The sequence below is a fragment of the Leopardus geoffroyi genome, chromosome E3, assembly GCF_018350155.1.
Source record: "Leopardus geoffroyi isolate Oge1 chromosome E3, O.geoffroyi_Oge1_pat1.0, whole genome shotgun sequence".
NCBI classification, from domain to species: domain Eukaryota; kingdom Metazoa; phylum Chordata; class Mammalia; order Carnivora; family Felidae; genus Leopardus; species Leopardus geoffroyi.
The window spans coordinates 29,170,335-29,192,963 of record NC_059340.1 but is presented as its reverse complement, the minus strand read 5'-3'; the positions used below and the strand labels follow the sequence as shown (position 1 = coordinate 29,192,963).

The 22,629-nt window shown below is 52.0% G+C and overlaps 1 protein-coding gene across 4 annotated transcripts in view; it reads right to left on the bottom strand.

Annotated features, from left to right (window-relative positions):
- MYH11 (myosin heavy chain 11) overlaps positions 1-22,629 on the bottom strand; it is a 126,192-nt gene that overhangs the window by 54,982 nt on the left and 48,581 nt on the right. For 2 of the 4 annotated variants that reach the window (XM_045461423.1, XM_045461425.1), the window contains exons 4-8: positions 20,172-20,199; positions 5,742-5,844; positions 4,212-4,232; positions 1,953-2,045; positions 458-521 (exon numbers count right to left, since the gene is read on the bottom strand). In XM_045461423.1, coding sequence (XP_045317379.1) covers positions 458-521; positions 1,953-2,045; positions 4,212-4,232; positions 5,742-5,844; positions 20,172-20,199 — 309 coding nt within the window. The remainder of the gene's footprint in view (positions 1-457; positions 522-1,952; positions 2,046-4,211; positions 4,233-5,741; positions 5,845-20,171; positions 20,200-22,629) is intronic. The other 2 variants (XM_045461424.1, XM_045461426.1) reach the window with 1 other exon arrangement.

Genomic DNA, 22,629 nt, shown 5'->3' with positions numbered 1-22,629 from the left:
GGTCACAGACCAGCTCCCTAAGCAGCACCAGGGGTCCACGGCCCAAGGAGGACAAAGGCACGATCACGCAAAAGCCAATCCTCAACCGGCCTCATTCTGCCCCTCGTGTGGTTCTAAGAGCCGTACATGAGTTAATTCACTCTCACAATCCCTCTGAGAGGCAGGCAGTATTACCACCCCCACAACACTGACGAGGCACAGAGAGGTCGAGTAACTGGCCCCAGGTAACTCAGCTAAGGAGAGGTCAACCCAGAATCGAAGGCAAGCTGTTTGGGGTTCACAACCGGGGTCCGCGTTTGTGGGACCACAACAACCCCAGGCAGATTTGTTCTGGAAGGAGCCCAAGAGCCTGGGGACGGAGGGGTCGCTCTGCCACCTTTCTTGGGCCTCTCAGGCTCTAGGGCAGGAGGTGGGTTACGGGGCGGGTCCCGCGTGGCCCAGGCTCAGCAGAGGATACACGTCTCGATGTTGGCTCCCACGATGTAGCCAGTGACATCGAAGTTGATGCGGATGAATTTGCCCTGCCAACAGGAAAACACGGTTCACAGGGGGCTCCCCAGCCTCAGCTCCTCACCCCCCACCCTGCAGGCAAGTGGAGACATGTCGGGGAGCATTTGGGGGTGGGGGTGGGGGGACAGAGAGAGTTTCTTGCAAACACTCAGAATCTCACGGGTCAGCATGTCGGAAGGAACTGCCACCAACTGAGCTGGGGGAGGACCCAGGCCCCGCGATGTGAAACACATTCGCGAATCAATTTCATTTGGCTCTTGCACTGGCCCTCGGCCAATCATGGCAACCCCCGTTTGTTTATTCGTTTAAATTTTTTTTTTTTATTTTTGAGAGAGCGTGCGTGCAAGTGGGGGAGGGGCAGAGAGAGAGGGGGACAGAGGATCTGAAGCAGGCTGCACGCTGACAGCAGAGAGCCCGATGTCGGGCGCAAACTAGCGAACCGTGAGATTATGACCTGAGCTCAAGTCGGACACTTAAGTGACGGAGCCACCCAGGTGGCTCTGGTTATCCCCATTTTCGAGGTGGGAAAACTGAGGCTGGGCAAGGTAGTACGACCTGCCCAACGGGATACTGCTCCTGAGAGGTAGAACCATAAATAAGGAGAAGGCAAGTTTTGGGGCAGCCGGTGGCTGGAGGGCTCCCTCCCTGCCCCCACCCCAGAAGCATGCTGGCTCAGCCACAACCCACCAGGGTCAAGTTCATCCAGCTGGGAATCAATCCTCCTCTTTGGGACATGTGGGCCATGTCTTCATATCATTGACCACCCACTCTCAGGGTTCTCCTGCCCCCTCCTTAGGCTCAAGGGAGAAAGGGAGACCCTTGGAGCCCAGGGACGCATCTGTGGGAAGGTGGCGGGGACTCTCAGCTCCCCAACTAGACCTCAAACTTCATGAAGGCTGGAACAGCTTCTGCACTGCTTGCTACAATCCTGTGAGCCTAGTGCAGCATCTTAGTACACAGTGGGTGCCTAATAACTAACCGAGCCACTGAGAAAACAAAAGAGAATGGTGCCCGTAAAAGCATACGAGTGACTGTATACAGTAGGCGCCTAATAAATACTTGCTGAAGGATGTACGTGCCTGGACACAGTGGGTGCCCAATTTGCGTTTTGAATGAGCACTGGGTTAAGCGTCCAGCACCTCCTAGGTGCCCAGTAAACGTCTACTGAATAAACGTCAAACGCCTAACAGGTGCCGAGTATACAAGAGATGCTCACTGGCTAACCGTTGAGTGAAGAGCGAGCGAACGAACGAACGAACGAATGAGGGAATGTGTGGCAGGAGCCCTTCCTTGCGGCACCGGAAGGTTGAGGCAGGACCGAAGATACGGAACAAAGTGCTGTTGTGATGTGCGCCCTCCATCCCTTCCGTCGCGGGCCCCCTGCATGCACAGACTCTGCATTCTTGGGCAGGGGAGGACGCCACAGGAGTTTTGCTACTTACAAACCGTGAAGAGTTGTCGTTCTTGACCGTCTTCGCGTTGCCAAAAGCCTCCAGAATCGGGTTTGCTTGTAGAAGCTGCTTCTCCAGCTCACCCTAAAAGTTACCCACATCTAGTTAATGGAGAAAGTAACCCAGGCACTGACAGTTCTGCCCTAGACGGATGTTGTCCCCAAACTCTGCCCTTAATCTACAGGTTCTCTCCTATCCTATAGCCTACGCTGTTTGAGACTCCAATGCCCATGTCCAGGTTTGCTCAAGGATTTCAGGAGAGAAGCCACTGGCTGGGCTCTCTGATAGCTAGGACACCGGATCCCTAGCAAGGCCACTTTTTGACCAGGGCTTGCTCATCTATACAATGCCATTTCACTCAGAACCGCTGCACAATGTTGGGGATGTCATTTATATCGTAATGAATTCTGCTCCTTGGAGTTGTGCAGTGCACAACCTGCCCTGCTGTCCATGGCGGTCCTGCTACTGCTCGTGTTTAACAAGCATCTGTCTTCAAGCTAAACCACTACAATCCCTCTCCTGACGGTTTTAGCGTGATTTGTTTTTTTTAAGTTGCAATTTTTCTTTTCTCAGGACGAGTTGCCTGAAGTCTTTTACGAAAGACAAATAGAGAATACAAAACCTGCGGGGAATACTTTTAACTGACTGGCAGGAAAAAGCTTCAAAGCAGGTTGCCTGAGCTTCATTCATCAGGTTAAATGCAGCTGAGACTGTACACAGCCCACCGGCCCTTTCTGAGGGGGGTCTCCTGTGCACAAACGCGGTCATGTGATTAATCACGGCGGGAAAGGGCCAACGAGGTAACGCATGCCGGGAAAGCGATGAGCTGCTTTTGCCTAGCCCCAAAACACGGCAGTTGCAGACTGGTCCAGTGGCCTCCCGTCCAAGCTCCTCCCCCAGGTCTCCCCCGGGGAAAGGCTGGGTTCTGAGGGTTTTTTTCCTCGTTCCCTCTGCTGTGCTCCCAGCCCCGTTGCTCAGGCCAGCAGGCCGGGGCTAAAGAGAAGCCAGGAATGGTTCTAGAGGGGGAAAGGAGCACACAGCTCTCTCCCTGGGCCGCTGTACATGAGGAGGGCATCATGGGTAAGCTGTCCCTAAAGGGGACAGTGTTTATTTCTCCACGTGCTCTCTGCAGCTCCCAGAGATGAACCCATCTGAGCGGACCCGCGGACACGTACGAGGAGAGCACGGGGCTCTCCTTGGCTGGTGGGAAGAAAACCAAAGAGATTACTGCTGTCAACCCAAACTTGGGGTCCCCATATCCACCGAGAAAGATTCCCTTTCTAGAATGGGAAATCCAGCTGGTGGGACCAGAAGATCCTTCTCAGGGGGGCTTTAAACATGGAGGTCTGATCCAATCCATTCACGGTATGGATGACGAGACTGTGGCTCAGAGAAGTTAAGTGACTTGGCCCAGGTCACCCAGGAGCAGATCCCAAACAAGAATCCCAATTGTCCTTCTGATCCACCCATGCCGTTGCCTCCCAGGAGCTGACTAAGATGGGCTCAGGGTGATCCTAGCACATGCTAGGGCTTCTGAGGGTCTCTTCCAGAATGGGACCCATACGTCAGCCCCCCCAAGCTCTGCGTTAGAGATGAGTTTATATCTGCAGAGGTCCACGCAGGACCCTGTCGTGTGTCGCGTAGCTGGGGCCTTACCGTGCCACCAAAGCCAGGGCATCGCAAACCCCAAGTCTCCCGGCTCTGGAGCCTCGGGTCAAGCAACGAGCATGCAAAGACAGACACACACTGCACACACATGCACAAGGGCACACTGGTGCGTGGGGGGCAGGGCTCAGGGAAGAAATTTAGGGAGGAGGGAGGAAGGCATGCCACAGCAGGGCCATTAACTGACTGTCAATCAAGCCAGGGAAGCTTTAGGGACAGGCAGTCCTGAAACGCTCAACCAGATGGGACAGACGCTTCTGGGGCGGTCCAGTCAGGGGAACCGGTGGCAGATGCGTTCATGAGAAGGGCGAGGAGATTCGTTCTGAACTGGGGACATCCGTTCCTGGCTGGAGGACACCCTGGGGCATTCCGACGGGGGTCCTGCGGCTGGTATACGGGCCCCCACACCACACCCTGGCATCCGACCGCCGCAGGACTGCACTCCGGGGAACTGGGTCTGGGCTGGGAAACTCCAGGGCCCCTTCCACCATCAGCTACGGGACTCAGTGGGTGCGTCAGGAGCATGCAGGTCTAATACACTCTGTGCCTCCCGTCCACACCAGGAAAACACTCTCAGTTACTCACGTAGGCAAAAGATGGGCCTTGCTGTGGTTGAACGATACAGTATAAAAGAAACGTCAGTGTTATTTCAATCACACGCGCGTCGGGGTCTGGAGAATTAGGATTTCCATTCCCCGCCCCCTCCCCGCCCCCACCAGACAGCCTGGATTCCCCAAGATAACTGGGGAGGCAGCGGCTTTCCTTTGATTCCGTGGCCTTTAGGTTCTGCTTGCTCCCTTTTAACATTTCTCAGCGACTGAGACATCGCAAAAGGCTTTGTAACTGCTGGGGCCGAGGGGGGGCTCTTTAAAATGTTATCAATGAGACGCGTCCGAGACGCGTTCGCGCGCACAGAGAACAAAGCGTCTGGCACATCGTAGGCACCTGGTAAAGACCAGTTATTAAGCGTCATTATTTCTTATGTTGAATTACGATTACAGGGAGGGAAAAGACGGCGGGAAGCAATGTTTAGCTGCCAGGTAAACTTAGCTGCGGGGTTCTAGGTTCTACACGCTATGCCAGAGACGGCGGGGAAAGGCAGGACCCTGAGTCTCCCACAGGGTTCCAGCGCCCCTGCCTGCTCCCCCAGCGCCTCCGGGCCAGCTGTCCCTGTGACTGAGTCACCTGTGAGGGCTGGAGAGCAAGACCCGGAATGGCAGGAACCGGGCCCCCCCCCCAAAGCTGTCCTGAAGCATCCACTCTGCCATCTCCCCGGCCCTAGACCTTGAGACAGAGCGCCCCACTGAGTGTCCCCTCTTGTGGGACAGACGAGTCAGCGCTAAGACAGAGGAGGAGAGGGACAGGCCAAGGAAGCGAGGATTCCAGAAACCTACTCTTCTTTTCCTTCCGAGCCCCCAGACTGCGGCAGCGTGGGTTTATCTGCATGGTTATTTGACAGTCTCTCTCCTCCCCAAGCGTCTAGAAGCCCGGTGGGTTAGAATGACGGCATCGCTCGGACTCAGCGCCGGACCCCATCCCACGATGCCCGCCACCCAGCTGATACTCGGGCAAGTGAGCTGGACCAAAGCCCAGAGCTGGGTGACGCTGGTATTCCCAGGCCCTGGGGTCCCAAAGGGGCACTTGGAAGAGGGACAGGTGCGTCTCAGCTCTAGGGAGTTTACAGCAGTGGTTCTCAATCAGGGGCACCTGGGGATGCCTGCAGACATTTTTGGTTGTCACCACCTGGAACAGCCTCTCGTGGGGAGAGGCCAGGAGGCTGCTCAAAGTCCTACAGCGCCTAAGGCAGCCCCACAGCAGAGAACGGACTGGTCCAAGATGGCAGTTCCCAGTACCGGGAAGCCCTGAGGTGAACCAAGGGTCCTCGCGGTGGCAGGAGAGGGCTCGTCCCGTCTCATGGAACAGGACCCTCAGGACGATGATCCTGGCTGAGGCGAGGAAGCAGCCAGGCCCTAAGGGCCCACCCGGGTGGGAAAAGACCACCCTTGCGAGTTGCTGGGGCAAGGGGCCGGTGAATATGGGCCTGGCCCTCTCACCAGAGCCCAGAGACCCGTGTGCTAGGTCACGACCACAACCACGGAGGGGTGCTGCACTCACCGTGATGCTTGTGTCCTTCTTGCCCTTGTGGGAGGAGGCCACCACGGCCAGATACTGGATGACCTTCTTGGTGTTTTCCGTCTTCCCAGCTCCAGACTCGCCTCTGAAAGACACGGGAACAGTGAGCCGCTGGAAATCACTGCCCCCGGTGCTCTGCGGGTATCTTTCTGCAGCTCTGGGTCATTTACCAGGGAGGCTTGCCCAGGGTCGTGCCACTGGGACGGAGCTGGGCCGGGCCTCAAACGCTGGCCACTCGCTCCATCTACTCCTGAGAGGATGCAAGAAAGAATTCAGATGGCAAGACACAAAGAGAAAAACTGAGTTTTCCCACCAAGGTCCAAACTTAGGTTTATTTGGACTCCTCTATTTTTGTTTTTTAATTTTTTTTTTAACGTTTATTTATTTTTGAGACAGAGAGAGACAGAACATGAACGGGGGAGGGTCAGAGAGAGGGAGACACAGAATCTGAAACAGGCTCCGGGCTCTGAGCTGTCAGCACAGGGGCCCGATGCGGGGCTCGAACTCACGGACCGCGAGATCGTGACCTGAGCTGAAGTCGGCGCTCAACCGACTGAGCCACCCAGGCGCCCCTCCTCTATTTTTTTTTTAAGTTTATTTATTTATTTTGAGAGAGGGTGCAAGAAGGGGTAGGGGCAGAAAGAGAGGGAAAGAGAGAGAATCCCCAGCAGGCTTCTCTCTGTCAGCACAGAAGCCAACAAGGGACTCAAACCCACAGACCATGAAATCACGACCTGAACCCAGAAACAACAGAGCAGAAAGAACAGAGTTCCTCTATCCCCCTGGAGCTCGAGGTGCACAGCCTCTGTCACCACCAACGTCCCCCACCGGAGCGTTACGCTTGCTAGAATCAATGAATACACTGACACAGCCATCACCCAGAGTCCAGAGTTCACCAGAGTTCGCTCTTGGTGTTGTGCACTCTATGGGTTTCGACCCGTGCCTAACGACACGAACCCACCATTATAGAACCACACAGAATAGTTTCTCTGCAAATCATCTACTTTTAAGACATCACTAGCTTTGTTACCAATAGAAAGATCAGGCAAAGGGCAGCCTTCCAGAAAGGAGATAGGTACCTCTCACAGCACCAGAACCTAAAGTCAAAGATTTAGAAGCTTCCCTTACAGGTTATCTTACCAGCTGTTGGGCAGATATAAGCCACTTTATCCTCTGGTGAAGCCCACTCTGATTGTAAGGTGGCTAGCTAATGATCGGAGTCAAACATCAAAGAATGAACCTGGTTGAAGTAATTCACACTAAAGTGTAAATGACTGATACATTCAGATGGGCAGAGCATTGTTTGTTTTTTCAAAAGAGTACTCCTAGAAAATGAGCAGATTTTTTTTTTTTTAATCAAATGGCTTTTTCAAACCACCTGCCTCTCTTGGCCACCAAGGATCATCATAGTGGGACTGTTTAATCTGAGGTTTCCAGATACTGCCTCTAACTCTCCCATTCTTTCTAGTTAATTGGAAAGACAGGGCCTCAACCAAAACTTTTCGTCCCTTCCTGTCCTCCCCTCTGGTTTTCTCCTCTTGACTTTCCCTTATTTGCCTAGACTCTGATTTTCTGAGCTCGCTGAATATTCTGAAACACAAGAGAGAATTTTTGTTAAGTCTGGAAAAGAATGCGTCTACCGCGAGGTCAGCTCAAGGTTGTGCATGCTGAACCGGTGCCACAGCACTAGTTCAGTCCCTGCTCTTTTTTTTTTTCCTAATTAGGAAAGAAAGAAATGAATTTGCCCTGCCAAGGACCCGCTAACAACTTTGCTCGGGGCTAAAAAAGAAACACGTGTGCTGAATTTCCGGACCTAGCGCCCTGGGGCCCGACGTCCAGACATCAAGTGTCTGATCTCCAGGTATGAGGACACATCCTCAAGCCAGCCTCAGTACAGCCCTCTCCCTCTTCCTAATGGTCTTTATCCCAATGGCCACATTATTTCATGTGGCCTCAGAGGCACTTTGTGAATGGGGAGCCGTGGAGTCATTATGCCCCTTTCTTCAGGGGGGAAAGAGTCCAAACCAAAAAAAAAAAAAAAAAAAATTTAAGGAGAGAGTTGACTTTTTTAGGAGTAGAGGCCCTACGCTCACCGTTTCACACGCGTTGTCTCCTTTACCTTCCCTCCCCTAATCCTGAGGGTAGGACATATCACTTCCTGGTTATTACAGAAGTGGAACTCTGGCCCCGAGTGCGTAAGCAGCTTGCCCTAGGTCACACAGCGAGGCAAGGACACGGTCAGGTCTCTGATGCCGATGTCATCAGGACTCTTTCTACTGCATTTTGCCCAGTCATTCCATAAGACAGGCCCAATGCTCAGGGGACTTGCTTTAGCACTGAGGCCAGAAGAAGGGCACAGGAAAAGGAATTGATGTTTGTTGAAGGCCTACGCTCTGCTAGGCACTGGGCTCACGAATCTTTTCATAAACCTCCCAACAACCTAACGAAAGACTCACTGATGATCCCCATCACGCCCCTGGGGAAACTGAGGCTCAGAGAGGTTGAAGGAATTGTTGGAGATCGTGACTGCTCCTGCTATCACACAAAGAGGTGATGGAGAAGAAATGAGGTCTCAGCGTGGGTCTCTTCGATGCCACAGCTGCCGTTCTGCCCGTTGCCTTTTTATTTTGGTGAGAAAAGAGGACGGAGTGCTGAAAAGACAGAGTGAAACCCAGAGTGAAGCCCTCTCCATCCAAGGGCTCTTCCATATATGTGGGAGTCTTGACTCGCCCTGGCAGGCTCTTTGAAAATGTAACCAGGGACCAAATGAACCAAACTACTCAGTCATTTACACCTTAGTATGAATTACTTCAATCAGGCTGACCTCAGAATGCTTGACAGACATCATCCGGGCTGAAGGGGCTAGCTTCTCATCAGAACAAGAAGGAGGAGAGAAAATCTGAGCGTGGGAAGTCACCTTGGCAGGTGGTCCTGAGCCTAATTCCGGACGCAGTATATCCAGCGTCCAGATCCCCAGATGCTCTCCTTTCCCATTATAACCTCCTCATTTTCCATCTTTGTTTTCAGCCTCTCCTGCCTCTTCTCTTTTACAACAAAGATGTGGCATGACCATGATTGTGGCCTTGGCCTTCAACCTTACAAGGGAGGGGAAGAGGGGCATACGCTCCAGGAATCAGCTCCTCTCCCTGTGGACTGCTTGGCTCAACAGTTTCCAAGTTTTATTGATAAAAATAAATTATCTTGGGAGGTTGTGCCAAAGAAAACACCCCGAGCTCCAGGCTCATGGGTGTCTGAAGATTGATGTGCTCTGGGCTGCTTTCAAAACATTAGTATCTTTGCTTTTTTGACCTCTGATCTCTGGGGGTGAAGATGCCTTCCTGATCCTAGCACCCTAAACCACTGTCCTGTTTCATAGGGCACTTGCTGCCTGGTCCCCTCCTCGCGACCGTGCAAGGCCTCCTGGCCGTGTAATTACCCCACTGCCCAGTCCTGCCCCAGCGGCAATGATCGCTTATGTTGCTGCCGTCTTTAAATTCTTAATGCTTTTTGAATAAAAGGCTCTGCATTTTCATTTTGCATGATTTTACACATCATGTTGCTCGTCCTGGATCCCAGGGCTGAACCCCATTTACAAGCCCATTTCAGCCTGCGGTCTGCCCTTGGCATCAAAGCCAAATTAGCTCTGGGTTTCAAGCTGTTCAGTCCCCAGTCCTCAGGTGACTTCTGCTCCTGTCCTCTAGCTGTCCAACTCCTACATACCCTGCAAAGCCCCAGGTAAGCATTGCCTCTCTTCTGAACACTGCCTCTAGGCAGAAGCAATGCCACCTTCCCCCACAGCATCAATCAGCAGAATAACACAATGGGCTCCAAGGTGAGACTGAGTTCAAATCTCTGCTCTGCCAGTTACCGGTATGACCTTGGGCGGGTCACTTAACTACTCCCATGCCTTGGTTTCCTTATCTATAAGACAGACATAATTAAAGCACTTACATGATTGCTATAAGGATTAAATGAGCATGTATATATATAAAATGTTCAGAACAATGCCAGATACGCAAAAATGTGAGCTATTACTCCTTACTAATGATTAATTTCTTCCCTAACGCTTATATCAATACTTATATATTAATGCTTCTACAATGCTTATATTCTGTTTATATCAATAACGTCAACACGTATTCTATTACTAAAATATAAATCACGTCCTATTTTCCCACTGGATAGGCCAGGAGGTGGCAAACCATTCCTGTGAAGAGCCAGGCAGTCAATACTTTAGGCTTCGTGGGTCATGCATCCTTGGTCCCAACTACTCAGCTCTGCCGCGGTAGCAGGAAAGCAAGTAAGCACGGCTGTGTGCCAATAAAACTTTATTTACAAAAATAGAGGAGGGCCTCATTTGGCCCACTGGTCAGAGTTTGCTGACCCCTGGCTGTATCTCCTCGTGCTCTCCTGTCCATTTTATTTTATTTTTTTATTTTTTTTTTCAACGTTTATTTATTTTTTGGGGGACAGAGAGAGACAGAGCATGAACAGGGGAGGGGCAGAGAGAGAGGGAGACACAGAATCGGAAACAGGCTCCAGGCTCTGAGCCATCAGCCCAGAGCCCGACGCGGGGCTCGAACTCACGGACCGCGAGATGGTGACCTGGCTGAAGTCGGACGCCTAACCGACTGCGCCACCCAGGCGCCCCTCTCCTGTCCATTTTAACATCCTCCCCAGGGCCTAGAAGACCCCCTTACCGCCCTCTGATGTCCCCCTCCCCTACTCCCTTCTCTCTTAATCCAGCCCCTCGTCACACACGGGTTACTCCTTGAACACACAGCTCTCTCTCAACCCAGGGCCGCTCCACGCCTCACCTATGCTCCCAGGTTTACTCGCACTGTATGAACTGCTTCCCAGACCAGACAGGACTCGGGTCTAAAAATTAGATTTGCTCCCTTTCCAGCTTCTTGACTGCATAATCATCTGTAGCAAATTGTTAGTCCCAACTGGGCTTACCTTGACCCCTGCTACTTTGTCAAAGCTCATACCCTGCTATCAACATGTTGGTCCTCAAATCACTCTGGCTGATTTTAACATTGGCCAAAATGAAACTTAATAAGCAGAGCTAAGCTGATGACAGTTCCGGGGCGACTGGATATATTTGCAAATAACAGCGGAATGGTTGGGACTGCCTTTGCAACAACGGCCAATGCCTGCTTTTTTTTCCCCCCTCAAGTTATTTAACATACAGTGTAGTTAACTAACTACACTGTCTTGGCTTCAGGAACAGAACCCAGTGATTCATCTCTTACACATGACACCCTGGGCTCATCCTGACAAGTGTCCCCCCTAATGCGCATCACCCATTGAACCCACCCCCTACCCCCAGCAACCCTCAGTTTGTTCTCTGTATCTGAGAGTCTCTTAGCATTTGCCTCCCTCTCTGTTTTTTATCTTATTTTCCCTTCGCTTCTCCTATGCTCATCTATTAAGTTTCTCAAATCCCACATAGGAGTGAAATTATATGGTATCTTTCTCTAACTTATTTTGCTTGGCATAATACATTCTAGTTCTAACCATGTTGTTGCCAATGGCAAGATTTCATTCTTTTTCATCACCTAGTATTCCATTCTGCATGTGTGTGTGTGTGTGTGTGTGTGTGTGTGTGTGTGTGTATACACACACACACTCACACGCCACATCTTCTTTATCCATCATCAGGTGACGGACATTTGGGCTCTTTCCATAACCCAGCTACTGGTGCGGCCAATGCCTACTTACTGGGCACTGGCTAGGGGACAAGGAGACTGTCCCCACCCTCACTGAGCTCCCATTCCAGGAGAGGGAGACAGACCCTAGCCAAGGAAATAAGCAATTAGGGTCATTTGAGGGTCTGTTATTGCCGCCAGGGTGGCATGATGGGGGGCTGAGATGGAGGGGGGGCCATGGGTGGGTCGCCAGAATGGGAGCGGAGCCCTACAAAATGCAAAGGAGCCCTGCAGGAAGGACCAAGGGTAGGGGGCAGCCGGCAGAGGGGACAGCAAGGGCAAAGATCCACTGCAGGGAAATATTCTGCACACGCAGGGAGCAGGGAGGAGCTGGTGTGGCTGGAGCGTCAGGAGGGAGGCGGGTGGTGGTAAGTGATGAGGGAAGAAAGGGGCCAGATCACGGACAGTCTTCTCGGCTGCGGTGAAGAGTTTCGCTTTCATTCCAATGAGTACAGGAAACCATTTCAGGAGAGGAATGGGACTTGAGGACCCGTGAGGGAAACATCGAAAGTGCAGGCAGCTGATTCTTAGGGGGGGCGGGGCGACGAAGAGGGGGGCTCACCAGGAGGCAGTGACATTGCTTTCTCTCTTACACAAATTAATTCTTTGAATCCCACAAACAACCACCCAGCGGAGCACCTACTGCCCCATTTTACAGATGGGGAGACTGAGGCTCGGAGAAGTTAAGCGACTTGGCTCTGGGAACATACAAGCTGGTTGGTGATAGGGCTGACCTCAAAACCCAAGAGGTTTGACTCTGAAATCCACACCTTGCTGTGCCATATGACTTCTCACAATAAGTAGCTATGGAAGGAAGGAAGGAAGGAAGGAAGGAAGGAAGGAAGGAAGGAAGGAAGGGAGGGAGGAAGGAAGGGAGGGAAGAAGGAAGGGAGGGAAGAAGGGAGGAAGGGAGGAAGGAAGGGAGGAAGGGAGGGAGGGAGGAAGGAAGGAAGGAAGGAAGGGAGGAAGGAAGGAAGGAAGGAAGGAAGGAAGGAAGGAAGGGAGGAAGGGAGGAAGGGAGGAAGGGAGGAAGGAAGGAAGGAAGGAAGGAAGGGAGGGAGGGAGGGAGGAAGGGAGGAAGGAAGGAAGGGAGAGAGGGAGGAAGGGAGGAAGGAAGGAAGGAAGGAAGGAAGGAAGGAAGGGAGGGAGGAAGGAAGGAAGGAAGGAAGGGAGGAAGGAAGGAAGGCAGGCAGGCAGGCAGGCAGCCTGGCATGAATGAGACATGGTCACACTGGGGAGCAGGGGGGGGCATGGCTGCAGGAAGTTTAGTTAGGGGGCTACCGCAGTGGTCCAAGCAAGAGGTGAAAGGAGCCTGAACGAGAGATGGGCAGAATCAGAGGAGTGGACGGAGGTAAGAAATACTTCAGAACCATGCTAATGCAGAAAACACTAGCTATAGGCTATTTAAATTCGTTAAAGTCAGCTAAAAAAAAAATCCAGCCCCTCAGTCACATGAGCCACGTTTCAAGTTCTCAGCAGCCATCAGCACACAAAGCCTTATTGGTCGGCACTGTTTTATTTATGTATTTTTTTAAATGTTAATGTTTATTTATTTTTGAGAGAGAGAAAGACAGAGCATGAGTGGGGGAGGGGCAGAGAGAGGGGGAGATACAGAATCTGAAACAGGCTCCAGGCTCCGAGCTGTCAGCACAGAGCCCGACGCGGGGCTCGAACCCACAGACCACGAGACCATGACCTGAGCCGAAGTCAGTCACTCAGCCGACGTTGTGGGGTCGTTCCCTTTTCATCCTCACGGCCTCTCCATAAACCCGGCTCAGAGAGGTTAAGTGACCTGTGCAGAGTCACACAGGTCGGAAGCCATCTGTAAGTAAGCCATACTCTTCCCTGCTCCTCTCTGGTACAATGTTAAATCCGTTCACTCAGCTGATGTGGACAAGAAATGCCATGTTCCTACAGATGCCGACGAGCAATGCTGTTTCTTCCTGGGAACCTTGGGAGGTGCGAGGCTCACACACATGCCTGGGGCACAGGGGCTCCAAAGGCTCCCGCCAGCTGCTCACTCTATGACCTTGTTTTATGTGCCTTTCTGTTTAAAGACCCTTTACCATATATATTGTTGATTCGCTAACATCGAACTCATGGCCAACAGCCCTGTAACTCATGTCTGAATGAAGGTCATCCAACCCATGAATTTTCTCTATCGGACATATCCACCCGTCTTGTGCTTAGGAAGCCAACACTTCAGGGCGCCTGGGTGGCTCAGCTCCTTGGGCATCCGACTTCGGCTCAGGTCATGATCTCACAGCTCGTGATTTGGAGCCCCGCGTTGGGCTCTCCACTTTGGGGGCAGAACCTGCTTCGGATCCTCTGGCTCCCTCTCTCTCTGTCTCTGTCTCTCTCTCTCAACGATAAATAAACATTTTTTAAAAAGGGAAGACAGCACTTCAGCTGGAGGCTTGGGGGGCAGTATCAACAGCGAAGTCACCAACCAAAAGCCACAACAATGCAAAACCTGTGGTGCTAAATCTAGCATGTAAGGGACAGTTGTTCACAGCCAGAGGGCTGAAACAAGGCGGCAGGGTTCCCTCAGCTGGCAGGCCACTCAGACTTTTCCTGGCTCTGCACGTGTCCTCGAACGCCCACACAAGCACCACGAGCATCGGTTGGAGGTTACAAATACATATCAGCAGGTAGCAATGAATTTGCAAATATGGCATCAGTAAATAATAAGGACTGATCGCACGTATATCCTTATATACACGCTTACATTTAGTTCTTAAGTCCGGAAACAATCAAAGCTACAATCCACGGGGGGGGCGGGGGGGTGGTTAAATAAAATACGGCATGTCTGGGCAGTCACTAGGAGGAGGGACACTGGTTTATGTCTGATGAGATACAACATACTTCGAGGGCACTGCTGAGTAGACAACACAAGGGCAGACCAGCACGCACAGAAGGCAGCTAGATCCTCCTGGGGAGGGAAAAAGACCCGCCTAGCCCCGGGAACACCGGGTCAGCGTTCTCCTGCGGCAGAAGTTGTCTGGGGCAGAACCACAGCCGCCCCTCGAATGGTGTGAGCCTTCCAATTTGCCACAGTCACCACCACTCCCTATTGTACTCCTGGCCTAACCCACCCCTTCCTGTCACCTGCCAGGCTCCCCTGAGCATCTGCCTCTGTCAATCCTGGCCTGGGGATACAAAGAATGTTTGTAAGCAGCTATCTGTAGAACCCCCTGGCCACGCCTAACAATGCATCACGATAATATGGACACACTGATCATGAATATGGATCGCTAGCATTCATTGTCACTCCGGACATTTCTTCCCCTTGCTTTCGCTTTCGTGGCTGAGCAGGAAGTGGCACTTGCATTCGCAAGTAACTTACAAGTAACAATTCTGTTCACAAAACGGCATCACCGGGCCCTGCTCTCAGCGCTTTCCATGAATTAACCCACTGATTCCTCACGACTGCCCTTTGAGGTGGGTATAGTTGTCCATTCTGCAGGTGAGGAAACTGAGGCTCAGACAGGGTAAGTGGCTCTCGTGGCAGAGCTGAGTCCAGGACTCCCTTCTTCCCCGTCTAGCTCACGGGCTGCCCCTAAAGTGAAAATCTAGCCTGTCCTAGAGCCAAAATGCTTCATGTTGACCTGCTCAGGGCATCAAACTGTCGTGACAGTGTCACTTAGGAGCGTAAAGGACCCCAGTACCTCCCCCCACAAAATGCTTTCCTTCGTCAGCCAGGAGAGTCGGCTAACAGTCTGAGGACCCCCATCCTGGGCTGGGCTTGCTCCCAGTCGAGGCTCCCCAGGAGCTGAGACCAGGGGCCTCTCTTCAAGCCTCGCAGGCACAGGTAGTCCCAGAAGTCTTTCTGCCGCAAAGCCTGCACCCAGGGGTCAGCAATCTGGGGGATGAACCAGACATTCCCACTGCAAAGCGTGCATCAGAATCTCCTGGACCCCCTAGTCCTCCCCCAGCTCACGCCTCCCTCCCCTTCCGGGCTCCCAAACGGGCCCCAGAGGGGTGGCATTTTAGCTCCTTTCCTCTGTTGGCAGGGACCCTGCTCCCAGGGCCACGCCACCCCCTCTCCACCCCAAGGCAGACGGGCGCACGCAGTTCCGATCCAGCCATACCCTCGGCGTCCCCTGCGAGCATGCCTGTGACAGTGTTTGCCTCCCTCCCAGCTCACCGGCTGGCCTACCCGCTTCACAAGCGCCCCACACTAGATAAAAATGCGGGAGTGCCCAGCCCTGCCCCAGGCACCGAGTCAGAAGACGTGGTATATATACGCAATGGAATATTACTCAGCCATCAAAAAGAATGAAGGACGCCCGGGTGGCTGAGTCAGTTAAGTGTCTGACTCTTGGTTTCGGCTCAAGTCGTGATCTCACCGTGAGATCTCACCGTGATCATCCGTGAGTTCGAGCCCCACATCGGGCTCTGCGCTGACAGAATGGAGCCCGTTTGAGATTCTCTCTCTCCTTCTTTCTCTACCCCTCCCTGGCTCGTGCTCTCTCTCTCTCTCTCTCAAAATAAATGAATTAAAAAAAAAAAAAGAATGAAGTCTTGCCATTTGCCATGACATGGGTGGAGCTACAAGGCAATATGCTAAGTGAAATAAGTCAACCAGAGAAAGACAAATATGGGATTTTACTCACAAGTGGAATTTAAGAAACCAAACAGGTGAACATATGGGAACGGGGGCGGTAGAGAAGAAAGGGAAACAGACCACAAGAGACTCTTAACGATAGAGAACACACAGGGGTGATGGAGGGGGAGCGGGGTGGGGGATGGGCTAGATGGGGGATGGGCATTGAGGAGGGCACTTGTTGGGATGAGCACTGGGGGATGAACGCAAGTGATGAATCACTGAATTCTACTTCTGAAACCAACACTGCCCTGTATATTAACTAACTAAAATTCAAATTAAAAAAATAATCGAGGGGCGCCGGGGTGGCTCCGTCACTTAAGCATTTGACTCGAATCAAGCCATGATCTCATGGTTCGTGGGTTCAAATTGACCGCACAGAGCCCGCTTGGGACTCTTCCTCTCCCTCTCTCTCTTCCCCTCCCCCTCCAAATAGAGTAAATAAACTTTAAAATAAATAAACAAACCCTGACTCTGCCCCCCCCCCAAAAAAAACTCTCGGGATGAAGCCAGGGGATCAGTTTCTTGGTCTCTTGAACCAGTCACTAAGGAACTGATGTACAGCCACATTTGGGGACAGAAGTCTGGCAGGACCCACACCCAGGGGTACCTGACATGGCTTTACGCAGTACATGGTCCAAAAGCAACCTGAGCAGGAAAGGGGCGATTGGCTCAGATATCACTACCAAACCCAGAAGCTGAACCTGCGCCGGGTGATGAAGGTCATGTTAGGTCACCTGGATGTCACGTGGATGTGAAGTACCCCCTGGCACGGTGGGGTGAAGGAGGCACCTCACTCCCGTGTCATTCTCCCCCAAAACCATGACCTCCGTCTCCTGACCAAGAACATCAGACAAATCCAGACGGAGGGATGTTCTACTAAATCCTCTATCGGTCCTCAAAATCAGCAGGGTCATGAAAAACCAGGAACGCCCGGGAAACTGTCCCAGCCAAGGGACGCTCAGGCAGACATGATGATTCAATGTAATTCTGGATGGGATCCTGGACCAAGATAATACTGGAAAAACTAGTGAAAACTAAGGTCTACAGTTTAATTAATAGTAACATCCCAACGGGGCGCCTGTGTGGCTTGGTCGGTGAAGCATCCCACTCTTGGTTGTGACTCAAGTCACTATCTCATGGTTCGGGAGTTCAAGGCCCGCATGGGGCTCTGCAGTGACAGCACAGAGCCTGCTTGGTATTCTCTTTCTCTCCCTCTTTCTCTGCCCCTCCCCTGCTCGCTCTCTCTCTCTCTCTCTCTCTCTCAAAAATAAATAAATAAACATTAAAAAAAAATAGAGCAGGGTGCACCTGGGTGGCTCAGTTGGTTAAGTGTCCGACTTCAGCTCAGGTTATGATCTCAAAGTTTGTGGGTTTGAGCCCCGCATTGGGGTCTGTGCTCGGACAGCTCGGAGCCTGGAACCTGCTTCAGATTCTGTGTCTCCCTCTCTCTGCCCCTCCCCTATTCATTCTCTCTGTCTCTCTCAAAAACAAAACCATTAAAAAGAGAGCAGAAGGGATAAGGGGAGACGGGGTGAAAGCAGGAAGCCTACATGGGAGGGAACACCGGCCATAGGTAAAGAACCCAGTGGAAAACCTTTGGAAACCCTGTAGTTTTATAAGAGGCAATGTTGTCCCTGGGCTCTGGAGAGTGGCAGAAGGCTGCTGTCAGCCTGAGTCACCTCCCCTGGAGGAGAGAATGACCCAACACTGGCATCTCCCACCACTGAGTCTGAGCAACCCAGTGGGAAGTACAGGGATGGGGGTTCCCAGGTGGCTCATGCAAGCCCCCCCAGACCCTAACAGCACCAGCGTATGTCCCCAAGTGGCACCTCTGGGCCCCTTGAATGGTCAGAAAGATCTGATCTGCCTCTTGTCCACACCCTCACCCCAGCCTGTAAGGCCCTGCTCTCTGACCACATCCTCCTGCCCATCCCTTTGTGACCAGCCCTTTCGACTTTCTCTGTCCCCCAAAAGGCAAATGGTCCCACACCCCATAAACTTTGCCCTTGCTGTTCCCCACATGAAACTCTTCTCCCAAATTCTCCCAGGGTTTACTCATCACAAAGATTTGAGCTCATGCTTTGTAAGTGGTTGAGCCAGCATAGGCAGGCTGCAGATCTTTTCCCCTAAACCAATGCACTAAATATAAAAGCCACCAGCCCTGGGAATGGCTCTTCCTAGAAAGAGGGCTTCTTCTGGGGGACATGCTCAGGCCAAACTGATCTCTCAGTTTCTTAATTAGAACATGACGCATCTGACCCCAGGGCCTTTGCACGTGCTGCAACCTCTCCCCTCCCTTCTTCTTTGCCATTTCTGCCCAGCAGAAGAGGGGCACTGGGGTGGCTCAGTCAGTTAAGCATCTGACTCTTGATTGTGACTCAAGTCAGGATCTCATGGTTCGGGAGTTCAAGTCCCGCATCGGGCTCTGCGTCGACAGAACAGAGCCTGCCACAGCGCTACTTTGGAGAGGCCTTTCCTATTTTCCCCGGTTAGAACAACTCCCATTTACACATTCTCCTAGTTCCTAATATATTTCATTCTTTGTAACTTTCACGATTTGTCATTATACATTTACTTCAGTGATTTAAAAAGTATGTATGTATTTTTTTTTCTTCTAGTTTCTGAAAGGTCGTCCCTTCACAGGGTGAAGCAATAAATTCAAAGAGCATAAAAGACAAGTGTGTGACTATTGTCCTCCTGCTGTTTCCCTCTTGAGAAAAGGGATCCTTGAGAAGAGGGATCCTGTTTATTTTGGGCTCGTTCCCATCTGCCTAATGGTCACCAGGAGGCCTGGCCCACTCAGTCTGTTGGGTAACGAATGACGGAGGGAGTGATACAGGGGTTCAAGTGGGAGCGACGGGTATGGGCCTCTGGTTGCTGCTGTAACAAATTACTAGAAACTCAGCATCTGTGACCACACAACTGCGGCAGTCAGACATCTGACACGGATCTCAGTGAGCTAAAACCAAGGTGTTGGCAAGGTTGTATTTTCTTCAATATTTATTTTTGAGAGAGAGAGAGAGAGAGAGAGAGAGAGGGATCGAGAGTTTGAGAGAGAGAGAAAGAGAGAGAGCTCACTAGTAGGGGGAGGGGGGCAGAGGATCTGAAGCAGGCTCTGTGCTCACAGCAGGGCCCGATGTGGGGCTCGAACCCATGAACCATGAGATGTGACCTGAGCCAGAGTTGGATGCTTAACCAACTGAACCACCCAGGCATCCCAGCTTGTATTTCCTCCTGGGAGCTCTAGGCAGGAGTCCAGCTCCTTGTCTTTTCCAGCTTCTAGAAGCTGTTCTCATCCCTGGTGTCCTCTCTCTTCAAAGCCAGCAACCTTAGGTCAAGTTCTCACATTGCATCTCTGGCCCTCTGCCCTGATGTCTCCCCTCTCTTCTACTTTTAGGAACCTTGTGATTATATTGGGCCATCTGGATAACCTTGAAAATCTCCCTATTGTAAGGTCAGCTGACTAGCAACCTTAATATCATCTGCAACCTTCACTCCCCCAGGCCACGTGACCTGCCATGGCCACGGGTTCCAGAAATGAGGATGCGGAGATCGCTGGGCACCCATCGCTCTGCCCATGACAAGAGGGGTTTTCCTGAATGTCAAAGATTCTCTGAATGGTTCTAAATTGAGTAGTAGCTTCTGACGACGTCTTTGGGCCTTCACCAAAGACACAGTGACCCCAACCACTAAATATGGCACAAATGTGGTTGCTGATTGTGACACTTTCGGGCAGTAGTTTAACACAGGCCCAGATTTCCTCCCTCCCAGAGATGCCCTCTCCCTTCACAGGCCTGTTAGGCAATTAGATGCAAATCCGTCTATGAAATATTTGCTTCAGGGCCTGGCACGCAGTAAGAGTGCAAAAAATGCTCGTTTTAGAAAGGCGGATGGTGCAGAACAAGATGGCACCAGGCATCACTGGTGGGTTGGCTGTGCCGGCCTCAGCATGAGGCCATCCGCTGAGCAAACGCTGAGTTTGCTCTGGGCCAGATACCTGGAACGCATCAAAGAGCCCTGCCCTCAGGGACCTTTTTCTGCAGTAGGTTGGACCTCAACTGTAGAAAAACAGGAAAGACGAGTTCCACTTACGTGCACAGAATGGACTGGTCCTCTCGATCTGAGAACAGAAAGGAAAAAGGCCATGAATTAGAATCAGCTCCTAGCTAATGGCCCTCCCCAGCCCCCCCGCCCCCGCCCTAAACTCCTGCTCACTGGCCCCACCAAAGGTGGCAAGGGGCCAACTGGGCTCTTTGCTCAGGGCACAGGGGACAAGAGCAAAGCCAGGAGGACAGCAAAGCCTTTTTAGATACTCTTCCCTACCCCTGAGAGTCCTGGAGGCGGCCCCAGAAGGCTGCTGGAGTCTGACTAGTTCAGAAGGCAGTGGGCATCCCAGCCCCACCAGTTGTCGGGGGGTCCCAGGAGCTCACTCTGCCAGACAGAACAGACTGGGGTCCCACTCGGCCACTTTCCAACTCTGTGGCGTTGGGTGAATGGTCTTAACCCCTCCGTGCCTCAGTTCCTGCACCTGGAATGTAGGGAAGTGGACAGTTTGGGTTTGAAAACCTAGCATTTTCCTTTTCTGGGAAGACCATCCCGTGTTCCTCTAGGAGACGTGCCCCTGGCCCCACCCCTGGCATCATATACCCCATGTTGGTGGGGCTGCCCCACTCGGTCCCTCAGCCAAGTGGATGGGGACGCACAGCAGGTGGACAGAGCCCCAAGGGGCCTGACTTCCTGCCCCCAGATCCCCAGGAGCCCGTCCCTGCCATTTCTGAGGCCGGATCCCCAGTCTTCCCACGCCATCTGTGAGCCCCCTGATAATCCTGCATTCATTCCTTTCCTAGATAAGGTGCCAAGCCGGTCTCTGTTGCTGACCACCAGAGAACCCAGGCAGGGGACACAGGGCATGGGGAGATTAAACACGATCAAGCAAACGTTACAGATCACCTTCTACTCTTAAAGTGGCCTCAGAGGATGCAGCCAGGCTCCAGAACCCACTTCCTCTCCTACGAGGGATACTGGGAGAGTTACGTACACCTTCAATCCTTGGCGAATTAACCGAAACTGAGAAATCAGAGCATCCTGTGTGCTGACGGGCAACACCAGAGTGGAAGGCATTTCTGAAATCCACTCGATGGATCCCCCTCTCCATCTGCACCTCGCCAAAGATCTCCCTAGATCTCGTCCCATCCCCCTCCAAACCCCTCTCACAGCGATCTTCCTGACGCACCGAGCTGCCGATCACTCTGCGACTTAACGCTCTCCCACTTTAGAAGTTTGTTAAAGAGTCCAACATAAATTTACCATGTGATCGGCTCTCCAGTTGTTGGCATATACCCAAGAGAACTAGAAGCCTGTGTCTCTGCAAGACGGACCCCTGAACATTCACAGCAGCATTATCGTAAGAGCGAAAAAGTGGAAGGGACCCAAATGCCCATCACCTGGTGAATGGATAAACAACAGGTGGCTTATTCATACAAGGGAATATCATTCAGCCATAAAGACAGTGACGTACTTGTCACACAAGCTACAACACGGGTGACCCTTGAAAATACTGTGCTAAGTCAGACACAAGAGGCCACATATTGTAGGACTACGTCTACACAAAATGTCCAGAGTAGGCAAATCCATAAAGTCAAAAAGCAGATCAGCAGTTGCCTGGGGCTGGGGGTGGGGTGACTGCAAATCGGCATTTGGGGTTCTGAAACCGGATTAGGGTGATGCTTACATAATACCGTCGGTTTACTAAAAACCTCTGAAAAGTTTACCCTTAAAATGGGTGAATTTTTGGTACGCAAATATTATCTCAATAAAGCCGTCTTTATTTTTATTATTTTTTTTTTAATTTTTTCAACGTTTATTTATTTTTGGGACAGAGAGAGACAGAGCATGAACGGGGGAGGGGCAGAGAGAGAGGGAGACACAGAATCGGAAACAGGCTCCAGGCTCTGAGCCATCAGCCCAGAGCCTGACACGGGGCTCGAACCCACGGACCACGAGATCGTGACCTGGCTGAAGTCGGATGCTTAACCGACTGCGCCACCCAGGCGCCCCTAAAGCCGTCTTTAAAATGCCAGTGCCCTGGGGCACCTGGGTGGCTCAATTGGTTAAGCATCCGACTTTGGCTCAGGTCATGATCTCACAGTCTGTGGGTTCGAGTCCGCATCGGGACCTGTGCTGACAGCTCAGAGCCTGGAGCCTGCTTTGGATTCTGTGTCTGCCTCTCTCTCTGCCCCCCTACTGCACTGTCTCTCAAAAACAAATATTAAAAAAAAAAAATAAGCCAATGCCCTTAGAAAAGACCCATACTCCAGAGCAGGGCACCCAAGGCCTCTGGTGACCAGCCCGGCCCACCTCCCAGCCTCGGTGCCCATGCGTCCTTTACTTCAATGTGCAGTGACCCCACGAAGCGTATTCTTGCTTTTGTTCAGATCGCTCCTGCTGCACAGGCCTTCCTTTCTTTGTTTCCTGACCAACTACTGGGTCCCTCAGCCTCAAAGATGACACCTCTTCCAAGAAGCCTTCCCCATGGAGAGGGAGCCAGGGG